General features: G+C 33.8%; 1 protein-coding gene across 1 annotated transcript in view; it reads right to left on the bottom strand.

The window, feature by feature from the left end:
- Vinc (vinculin) overlaps positions 1-13,015 on the bottom strand; it is a 453,217-nt gene that overhangs the window by 64,147 nt on the left and 376,055 nt on the right. Inside the window, exon 18 of the mRNA XM_072537619.1 lies at positions 2,450-2,579. Within this exon, the coding sequence (XP_072393720.1) occupies positions 2,450-2,579 (130 nt within the window). The remainder of the gene's footprint in view (positions 1-2,449; positions 2,580-13,015) is intronic.

Below are 13,015 nucleotides of genomic sequence, written 5' to 3'. Positions count from 1 at the left end.
GCATGATGCGCGTTAAAATCCCCACCAATAATACATGGAGTTGAAAACTGCGAAAAAATATTTACCCAATCAGTTGTGTTGGTTTTAATATCCGGTGACCTATAAACGGAAATTATACTTAAAGTTTTATTGTTGAATTTGATATTAATACCACAAACAAGAAGATCGACATTAAAATTGGAAACTATGCTTAATTCTAGGTGTGAAATCGACTTTTTGACCAAAATGCAAATTCCTGAAAAACCATCTTGTCTATCTTTACGAATTACATTATAACCTACGAAACTATATACTTTTTTGGGTTTAAACCATGTTTCACTTATTATTGCTACATCAATATTATTATTTACAAGATAATGCATTAGACTATTTTTATTCGAAACAGCAGAACGTGCATTCCACTGACAAATATTTAATGTCTTTGGTAATGGAGTGAAGGTTACTTTTTACATGTGTCCTCCAACACTTTATTTATTCCTGTTTGAATTAAATCATTATTCAAATTTTTGATATCTTCAATGGTATGAATACCTTTTAAAAATTCAACTATAAAATCTGCAATTGACTTTACAATGTTTTTGTTATTTAAATTTTGATAATTTGGTGGATTATTATTTCGAGGCAGTGGTTGATTAGGGCCAAACTGAAACGGAAACATCGGTTGTGGAGGAGGAGTGTCATTAGAAATTCGACGTTTTTTATTGCTATGGCCGGTAGGACTTCGTATAGGATGGGTGGGCAAAACGTAATTGCTATTATTCTTAAAATTTGAGTGTAAAAGGGAGTTAGAATTTCCAGACTTAGATTCAATCGCTGGTAAAGGCGGAAAATTGGAGTTGGATAAAATAGAAAAACTATTGTTTACAGATATACCAGAATAAGACATTTCACAATATTCTTTTGCCTCAATAAAGGAAATATTTTGTTCAACCATAACATTCTTAATTTTACGTTGTTTTTCATAATGAGGACATTTTCTTGAAATAGAAACGTGGTCATTTGTTTTACAATATAAACAGCGAATTTCTGAATCGTGACAAACATGATTTTCAGCTTTTACATTACTACACTTAATACATAACTCTTCAATATTTTTACATTCCCTAGAAATGTGACCATAGCGTAGACATCTGAAGCACTGTGTAACTCTGCTAAAAAACCGCTCCACCGAAAAATATACACTATTTATTGAAATATAACTGGGTAAAGTGTTCCCTTCAAAAGTTACAATAATGGTTTTTTTGGGGACATACTGTATATCACCATCCTTTTCTATTCTACGATGTGTACGTTTAACATCAACTACTGTTGAAGGAGATTTTATGTTATCTAAAATATATTTCGTATCGAATTGAGTATCAATATCTTTTATCAAACCCTTAATTTCTAATAAATGATTTGGTATAAACGCTACAAGATCATTTTCTGATAAAAGAGGATTGTTTACTAAAGCATTGGCATCAGAACATGTTTTTAGACTAACTTTTATTCTATTTTTTCCAACAGATCTAATTTGGTTAATATTGTTAACATTTAGTTTTTTGTGTAAGATATCTCCCACAAATAAGGGATGAAGACGGCCGGCATTTTCAATATTTTTTCGTTCGATAAAAACACAAATATTACTCAAATTATACTTATCTCCATTTCTTAGATTAAAAACTTTAGGTGTTTTATTTTGTTTATAAATATCCTTTTCTTTATCACTAATGACCTGACGACTGGTTTCAGCTGTTGTCTCAGAACTTAAAGTGGTATCCATGTCTTGTACGGGGACCGATAAATAATTTTCTGATTTCGCATCACTTTTAGAGTTATTTGCACTCATTGTCTGGTTAATAGTTACACCTAACGGCGTCTTTCTTTTTAAAGCTTCCCCCATTTAGGGGGGAGCTATTTACACTCCGTACACGTTAACCACCGTACCACTCCGTTGGCTACCTAAATGGGAATCTTGAATACTTATTAATTGTAATATAACTATTGAATACTGTTTAATATACACACAATTATTAAAAACTAATAGGAGAACTTTTAATTATCAAGTTTAACTTTGACAGTTATTTGACGTATGAACTGCAGAGTTTGTGTGTTTTTAACACCTGTATATCTTATAAACGCATTTTATCTATTGTTATTTTAGAGAACTGATGAAGCCTTAGAAATATAAGGCAAAACGTCTTCAATTAATAAACTAATGAAGTAGTTGACTTCTTTTTTTTATTTGCCAACCTGACTGACTGATTAAACCTCTGAATTCACTAGTTGAATACCTTTGATATATATATATATATATATATATATATATATATATATATATATATATATATATATATATATATATATTATTTAATACATTATACTTTTCCCTTTCTTTGAAGCCCTTCTTTTACATACATAAATATGAACACTTGACAACGAAAAGTTTGACATGCAAAGTTATACTGACCTTTATCATCGTTATGGACAAGTTCAGATAACCGAGCCATAAGTTTAGCCATCCGTTGTGCTGCAGCTATGAGATCGTTGTCTTTTGCGGACCACTGTCTAACTTCTCTGTGTAAATTGTGTGCTGCAACCTGAATATTAAAAAATAATTAATACTTAGTTTTTTATTACCTCCATACCCTAAGCGGTACATTGAGGACTTGATTATGTATACATTTATGCAGTTCTTCTTTTGTTTGGATAATAAGCCATATCTAATTCCAAGAGTTGTGGGAGCATATTTCAATTTTAATTAAAGAATATATAATAGATAAAAACATATATGAAAAATATTGCAACTCAAAAATATTGGCAATACAATTTTAAAGTCATCTACTTTAAAATGTATAATATACTCGTATGTCTGAATTTTCAATATGAATAGAAATTAAATTATTAGAGGAATTTTTTACCACGCAACAAAAACAAAATTTTTATAATTTATTAATGTTTTGTATTTTGAGATCGATTTCCGTGGAAAGTGGAAGTGGAAATTCAAACGTCAAATAAATTTATTTTAAAGTAAAATTGTGGAGTATTCCTAATAAACTAGTAAATTCCATTAAGATCCCACAAAAAATAGCTTCAGAACAACATGAAAAATGTTAGCGAGAAAATGCGATCTAGACAAATAGATAAATTGGCAAAGAAACATCTCTTCTTCTTCCTATGCCGTCTCCATTAACGGAGGTTGGCGACCACATTTCTAAAAGTTTCTCTGTCTTTTGCAACGTGGAATAATTCGTCTACAGTTATGTTTGTCCAGTACCGAATATTTCGCAGCCATGACTTCCTCTTTCTACCTATTGCCATCGACTCTACCCTGCATGATGACCTGCAGAAGACTATATTTATCATTCCTCAGTATGTGTCCAAGGTATGCAGTCTTGCGTACTTTTATTGTTCTCAACAACGCATAGATTAGAAATAAACTAGATGATAAAATATGTAATTATAGGTGATAAATATCTAAAGAAATGATCAAAATCACATGAAAATCATTGTCTCCACTAGATAGAATGTATCATGTTGCCTTTGGTTGTGGTTTATATAACCACAACCACAATCACCCGTTTAATTGAGGAAACTCTGAAGCTTACTAGAACAATAAATCACTCACCATGGATATTTAGTATGAAATACGAAGCTTCTCATAGACACACTGAAAATTTCAAGATCGACTTGTTTCAACCGACAGGCCCAGGTGCAAATCTTCTTCTTTAAGTGCCGTCTCCCAATCGGAGGTTGAATATCATCATCTTTACTATATCTACCGCTGCTCTGAAGAATTTTATTGAACTGCATCTAAAACAGTCCCTTAAAATTTTCAACCATGACACTGTCCTTCCTATACTTCTTCCTCCTATTATCTTTCCCTGTATTATCAATTTTAGCATTTCATGTCGCTGTCCCCTCATTACGTGTCGCAGGTATTGTAATTTTCTTAATTTCATTGCGTTTATTATTTCGTATTCTTTGCCCATTTCGCGCAATACTTCCGTGTTTGTTTCCTTCTGTGTCTATGCTATTCTAAACATTCTTCTATAACACAAGATTTCAAATGCATGTAGCTTAATTATGTGTTCTTGCTTCAGTGTCCAGCTTTCAAGTCCATATTGTAGTATCGGAAACATGTAACTTAGAGCTCATACTCTCAGCTCTAATCTAAAGTATTTATTGCAGATAATTGTTTTCATTTTACAAACACAATTCTTGCTATTTCTATTACGGAACCTTATTTCTGTTGTTTGATCAATATTTTCTGAAATCAGATCCCAGACATTTTTATTTTTCAACCCTTTCTATCTGTACATCTCCCAAATGTATTTTTGTTTGTATATTCATTTTCTTTGTTATTAACATGTATTTAGATTTTTTTACACTCATTTTTAGTCTATATTTTTCACAGTAACTGTTTGTCTTGTTTAGTAGTACTTGGAATTGTTAAGCAGAGCTTGCCATAATCACGGTGTCATCTGCATATCTTATATCTTTCAGACAGTAATGCTTCTACTAAAATGAATTCACTATATACATTGAATAGTAATGGAGACATAATACATACCTGCGTAACTTCTCTCCCGATTTCAATTTCTGAACTGGGTTCTTATCTATTACAATGTGTGCTCTTTGATTTCAGTAAAGGTTTGTTATTATTCTTACGTCCCTTTTCTCTATGTTTTTGTCTTTAGAATTTGAACTAATTTTTCATATCTTACTTTGTCAAATACTTTTTCAAAATAATCGTAACAAAAATGCACATCCACATTCATATTCTTGCATTTTTGGGTTTAATACATTAAAAGCAAATAACACCTCTCTGGTTCCTAATCCGTTTCTGAATCCACAGTGAGTATCATCTATTCCTTCTTCCAGTTTTTTATTTATACGACCATATATTACTATCAAGAATAATTAGAGAACTTGATTTATTAATGATATTGTTCTGTATTCACTGCAGTCTTTATCGTTTCTATTTTAGGTATAGCGCAAAAGGTGAACAGTAACCACTGTTTCAGTATATGTCCTGTCTTGTATATTGTGTTAAATAAGTCTACTATACTGTCTAAGATTTCATCATTTATGCATTTTAAGCTTTCTATTGGAATTTGGCCTGGACCTATTGCTTTGTCATTTTTTAATGTCATTTTAAATTCCTCGTATAATATCCATAAAACCACGCCATCTTCGACTTCTACTTCCATCTGTTCTGTTCTATTGTCTTTGAACAATTCATTGATGTATTCTGTCCATCTCTTTCATTTTTCATTATTATTCAACACTAGTTTCCCATTTGTATGTTCAGTATTGCCGGTGTTCTTTTTCTATTGTTGTGAGTTATTGCTTTAATTTTTTTGTGTGTGCTAAAACTATCACGCCTTTTCTGGAATTCTGTTATTTCTGGGCATTGTGCTTTTAACGACTCTTCTTTGGCTTGCTTAATGTTGTATTTTATTTGTTTATCCACTTTTTGTACATCTGATTATCTTTGTTTTTAAGTTGACGTTGTCTTCCATTAAATCTAAAATGTTTTTGACTTTTATCTATTTCTGTCTTTATTGATAACCATTTTGTATCTATTTCACTATTTTGCAAAATTTGTGCTTTAACATTCATTCATCGATTATTGATTTCATCTGTCAGGAGTTGTCTTATGAGTGGGTTCCTTAATTTACTTGTATCGATGTGTGCATCTGTCATTCTTCGTTTTATTATTTTCATTTTGGGCCTAATTGGTCTGATCTTATATCGGCACTCCGATATGTTTCGCTGATATAATTGCTTTTTTGTATTTTTGTCTAAGTAACACATAGCCTATACGGTTTCTTAAAGTTCTCTCTTCTTGATCTTCTGGTGACTTCCAGATGTATAGTCTTCTGATTGGCAGTTCAAACAATGTATTCGCTAGTATTATACTACATATATATTATATTACATGTTTTCTATTCTGACATGAGAGGTCTTCAAGTTGATGGTAACCGTATGCCGTCTCATTTTATTGGAACAATTTGGCCTTTTTTCTGGTATTGATATGGTTCTGGAATTTTCAAAATAAATTTTGTGATCTGTATGAAGATGGTGTTGACCTAGAGCTGAAATTGAGTCGTAATTGCGAACAGAAATGGAATGTTCATAAATCCTATGTTCGATTCTACGATGTGTTTGGCCTATATAGGATCGGGGCAGTCTGCACAAGGAATTTCATAAACTCCGTGTTGTTCATTTGGAATATTGTCTTTGATTGATCGGATAAGAAATGAAAGTTGTTGTTGGGGGTAAATATTGTCTTTATTCCTCTTGATTTAAGAATTTGTCACACAGAAGTACACAAACGTCCCATTGTCAGAGCATACAACTGACCTACACAACCACTGGCCAAGTACTTGGCCAAAACTCTACAAACTCTCGCCGAAAATGCTCCATCCTTGGTCAAAAATTCTTTTCATCTCATGTGTGTGCTTGGGATATTGACTGCGAAACATATGGTTTCATTCGCCTACCTGTTCATTTCATCGAACTTCTTAAACAATACCCTATCTTACCGTCAAACATCTAGTAAGTTTCAATATCGTTTCACTCTTTACCAACATTTCTATAGACGAAACTCTAAACATTCTGATAACTAAATACAGTATCCAGCAAAAGCAATTCCAAAATCAATTTTACAGAAAAATAAATGGTGCCCCAATGGGCTCCCCACTATCTCCAGTAATTGCCAATATCTTTATGGAAGACTTCGAGACTCGAGCACTATCCACATCAATGCTCAAACATGTTGGCTACGATATGTTGACGATACATTCGTCATTCGTCATACTTTAATGTCTTTTTAAACCCATCTGAATGGTATATATATTAGTATCTAGTTCACGATAGAGGTGGAAATTGATTCATCCCTACCATTTCTCGACGTTATCATAAAGAAAAACCAATCCAAGGTTTTCATCAATCTGTTTATCAAAAACCCACCCATACCAATCGTTATTTGCATACCAACTCTCATCATCCCCCTTCACAAATTAATTCAGTCATTAATACGCTTTGTCTCCAGATCAATATGCCTTTGCGATTATGCAAGTAAACCTGCTGAGCTCTCTAGTTTAAAACAAGTTCTCATCCAAAACGGTTACCGCAAAAATCATATCAATAGGGCCATAAACAGACATCAATCTCCTACTCAATCTCAAACCAAAGACTTATACCCTCATCATCTGAAAGCTTTTCTTCCTTACATGAAAGATGTCACTGACAAAATCGACAAAATACTTAAATCAATAGGAATAAAGACAATATTGAACAACAAATGAACGAGTATTTGAAATTCCTTGTGCAGACTGTCCCGATCCTATATAGGCCAAACAAATCGTAGAATCCAAAATAGGATTTATGAACACTACATTTCTGTTCGCAATTCCGACTCAATTTCAGCTCTAGGTCAACACCATCTTCATACAGGTCACAAAATTGATTTGGAAAACTCTAGAACAATAGCCTTCATCCGCTTCTATAAACCAAAATTATCCGAAAAGCCATAGAAATTGAAAAAAGGTCAAATTGTCTCAATAAAAGTGATGGCGGCATACGGTTACCTTCAACTTGGAGACCTCTCATAAAGAAAATATGAATCAAACCACTGAATCTCCACCCTGAATCATATTCTTATTGTCAGAAATATTCGCGCCAACCCCCGCGTCAATCCCAAGCTAACCCCCACGCCAACCTACAACCAAACCACGTCGACGGTATAAATGAACAGTCCTCTATTCCCAGTACCAGTAATGCATTGGTTAGTGACCAGTGTAGTAGTGTCTAGGAGCTCAGGAGACTTAGACTTCGGAAGCCCTGAAGAAGACATCAAAGTGGATGTCGACAGCTCGGTACAATGATAACCGTTGAAACGCGGTTCAACCCAGAAGACTGTTAGTTAATATGACTTCCTGTAATAGTATTAAGCTTAGCTCTAGGTTTCGTATATTATATATATATATATATATATACTTTATTTTTTTTATTTTATTTTATTTTAATTGTATAGTTACAGTTGTTTTTATTTTTTCACACCTCTCCGCGATCCACCGCTCCTTTCTTAGCCTGCGATAAGAAAGTTATGCTTTCAATAAACGAATCGAACATAAAAAGATGAAATAAAAAGAAAGAGGGAACTGAGTGAAAACAATAATTTTTAGACTATTATATCAAGAGCAAAAAGTGGTAAATACGTATTCTAAACCTATTTATTTTAATCATTTTAATTGTTGCTAGTATATTTTCAAAATAAATAACAAATTTTAAAATAAATCCTCTCTTAGAGATAAATACACACACACACACACACACACACACACACACACACACACACACACACACACACACACACACACACACACACACACACACACACACACACACACACACACACACACACACACACACACACACACACACACACACACACACACACACACACACACACACACACACACACACACACACACACACACACACACACACACACACACACACACACACACACACACACACACACACACACACACACACACACACACACACACACACACACACACACACACACACACACACACACACACACACACACACACACACACACACACACACACACACACACACACACACACACACACACACACACACACACACACACACACACACACACACACACACACACACACACACACACACACACACACACACACACACACACACACACACACACACACACACACACACACACACACACACACACACACACACACACACACACACACACACACACACACACACACACACACACACACACACACACACACACACACACACACACACACACACACACACACAACACACACACACACACACACACACACACACACACACACACACACACACACACACACACACACACACACACACACACACACACACACACACACACACACACACACACACACACACACACACACACACACACACACACACACACACACACACACACACACACACACACACACACACACACACACACACACACACACACACACACACACACACACACACACACACACACACACACACACACACACACACACACACACACACACACACACACACACACACACACACACACACACACACACACACACACACACACACACACACACACACACACACACACACACACACACACACACACACACACACACACACACACACACACACACACACACACACACACACACACACACACACACACACACACACACACACACACACACACACACACACACACACACACACACACACACACACACACACACACACACACACACACACACACACACACACACACACACACACACACACACACACACACACACACACACACACACACACACACACACACACACACACACACACACACACACACACACACACACACACACACACACACACACACACACACACACACACACACACACACACACACACACACACACACACACACACACACACACACACACACACACACACACAATTAATTGGACATTAGCTAATGGGTGATAGCTGACATCAAAATAAAGCGTTTGAGCTCAAATTGCTTAGGAAAAATGTTGCTAGTTTTCGTTCTACAGGAGATTCATTAATATTTTTTTATATTATTTTTATGGATATATTGAAAACTATTTAACCGATTTAAGTGAAATTTGGTATCTTGCTATTATTTAGTATGCTTAATAAGAAAATGATATTAGTTTACCATTGACACTAGGTAGCGCCACCTACTGTAACATTGGTTCATTAATGGGGCCATAATTTTTTTGTCCGCCCTGTATAAACATTCTAGGAAAAAAACATGAAATAACATTCAATTCTACACAAAATAGGTATTCTTGTTTCAAATCAAAAAAGTACACCGTTTTCGAAATAAACGTATTTTGTTTTTCGCAAAACAAGCAGGTACCTAGGTATGCTGTGAACTTAATGGCAAAGTCAAGGCGTAAGTACGAATTTGTTTACTATTTGTTGTCAAAGTTCAGTGCGAGTCTATTATTAAAAAAGAATATGTGCGTACTTTGTACGCAGGTAAGAAGTTATACTTCTATTATATTCAACGAAATTAATATATTTTAAACAGTTTATTTGTGTTTTATTTAAATATTAAACTAATTTTAATACTTACAAGTTTCCTAAAAATTTTCTTAAATAATACCGAAAATAAAAAAAAGTAAGCAAGGCAATAACATAACATGTTATGTTCCTAAGCGGTCACCCATCCAAGTGTGACCCCGGTAGACACTGCTTGACTCCCGTTTTCGAGCGACAACTGGTGTAGCCAGTGTGCTATGGCCGTAAAATTCATACTAAAGTGAATTATTTTGACAGATTATATCTACAAATAATATTAGATTGCCTTTTAATCTTCTTATCATCATATTTTAATATCTATTATCCTATATGCGACGAAGACAAATTCAAAGACACAAAAATTATAAAATATATTTTTTTCACACTTTATTTGCACTGATACATACGTAAATTCAAAGATTTAGCAACTAGCACATTTTTATAAAAATTCACTCTCAACATTTCTCCCAATTGCACCTAAAGAAGTATAACTTCAAAAACATGAACTAACATTCAATTCTACACAAAAAAGGTACCTAGTCTTCTTTCACATAAAAAAAGTACACCGTTTTCGAAATAAACGTATTTTGTTAATGATGCATGTCTCTATTTAATTTTTTGCAAAACAAGTATGCTTTGAACTTAATGACAACGTCAAGACGTAACTACGAATTTATTTATTATTAGTTGTCAAAGTGCAGTGCGAGTCATTATTTGTCAAAGTGCTATTAAGTTTTTATAAACCACTTAAGATAAAGAAAAGTGCCACGTCATAGTGAATTTTCTAATGTAGAAATGCGCGATATGATCTGTTTGTATGCCCAGGAAAATTTTTGTTCTCGTAAAGCAGCTGAACTCTATTTCGAACTTTATCCCAATAGAAGGCAACCAAACCATAAAACTATTAGATCATTGTTCGACAGATTAGGCGAAACAGGGTCATTTCATCCCAAAAACAGGAATGCTGGAAGACCGAGAGTAATAAAATTGATGCGGATATGGAGGATGAAATTGTTGTGCGTGTTGCAGAAGATCCAGAAACCAGTACAAGGCTTGTTTCTGCGGCCACTAGTATAAGCAAATCTACAGTGTCAAGAATAATACAGACAGAAAATCTGTATCCGTATCGTTTTACTCCAGTACAGAATTTTTTACCACAGGATTTCCAGCAAGGCTCCGATTTAGTCAGTTTATGATGGGGCGGTATTTAGACGATCCAATGTTTTATAATAAAATTTTATTACCGATGAAGCCACATTTACTAGAAGGGGTGTATTTAACTGGCGCAATAGCCATACCTACGCGACAGAAAATCCTCATGCATTTCAAGAACATCATTTTCAACACGAGTTTTCCATAAATATCTGGTGTGGCATATTTGGGATTGTATTGTAGGACCATTCGAATTACCAACTAGGCTTGACGGAGTAACGTATCTAAATTTTTTGAGAAAAGATTTACCAACTCCTTTAGAAGACATACCTCTAAATTTGAGACGGAACTCTTGGTACATGCATGATGGTGCACTACCACATTATAGCCTAGAAGTTAGAAATTATCTAGATGAAATTTATCCTCAAAGGTGTATTGGTAGAGGTAGTGTATATCCATGGCCAGCACGCAGTCCCGAACTAAATCCCCTAGACTTTCACTTGTGGGGCTACCTAAAGTCACTTGTTTATATAAAAAAAAATAAATAACCGTCAAGAGTTATGGCAAAATATTGTAGAGGGAGTTAACGTAATTAGGGCCCAAAGAAACTCATTATTTAAAATAAGACAAAACTTACACAAAAGATTTAGATTATGTAGTTTATCTAATGGTGCACATTTTGAACACTTATTGTAATTTTTTTTCGTTTCGTTTTGAATTATTCACTTTGTTAATTGTTTTATATTCACTTCATTGTTTAATTTAATTTCTGATTTTTTTAAATTTGTTACTGAGTCAAAGGTTTAATAAAAATAATTGTTTCAATCATATGCATTTTGTTTGCAAAAATTATCTACTACTAATATATTTAATATTCACTTTTATTTAAGACCTTTTGAATAATGTTTGAATTTACATAAGTTTTTGTAAAATTTTTTTATTTTATGCACTAAAATCTCTCTAAAAAATACGTTTATTTCGAAAACGGTGTACTTTTTTGATTTAAAATAAGAATACCTTTTTTGTGTAGAATTGAATGTTATTTCGTGTTTTTTTCCTAGAATGTTTATACAGGGCGGGAAAAAAAATTATGGCCCCATTAATAAACCAATGTTATAGTAGGTGGCGCCACCTAGTGTCATCGGTAAAACTAATATCATTTTCATATTAAGCATACTAAATAATAGCAAGATACCAAATTTTACTTAAATCGGTTGAATAGTTTTCAATATATCCCTAAAAATAATATAAAAAATATTAATGAATCACCCTGTAGAACGAAAACTAGCAACATTTTGCCTAAGCAATTTGAGCTCAAACGCTTTATTTTGATGTCAGCTATCACCCATTAGCTAATGTCCAATTAATTATGGGACACCCTATATATATATATATATATATATATATATATATATATATATATATATATATATATATATATATATATATATATATATATATATATATATATATATATATTAACACGTGAGGAAAAAGAGGCGTTGCGAGATTTGCAGAAAAACAAAGAAATAATCGTCCTTCCAGCGGACAAAGGTAACGCCACGGTAGTAATGAATATAGATGACTACGACAAAAATTAACAGATCTTCTAAACGACACAGCATACGAAAAAATTGCCACAGATCCAACAACGTATCTAGAAAAAACAACGAAGGCCAAGATCAAAGTTTCAAACATAAAAAAGGAGGAT

Source organism: Diabrotica undecimpunctata, chromosome 7 (assembly GCF_040954645.1).
Source record: "Diabrotica undecimpunctata isolate CICGRU chromosome 7, icDiaUnde3, whole genome shotgun sequence".
Taxonomy (NCBI): Eukaryota; Metazoa; Arthropoda; class Insecta; order Coleoptera; family Chrysomelidae; genus Diabrotica; species Diabrotica undecimpunctata.
This window is presented reverse-complemented; position numbering and strand designations above follow the sequence as displayed.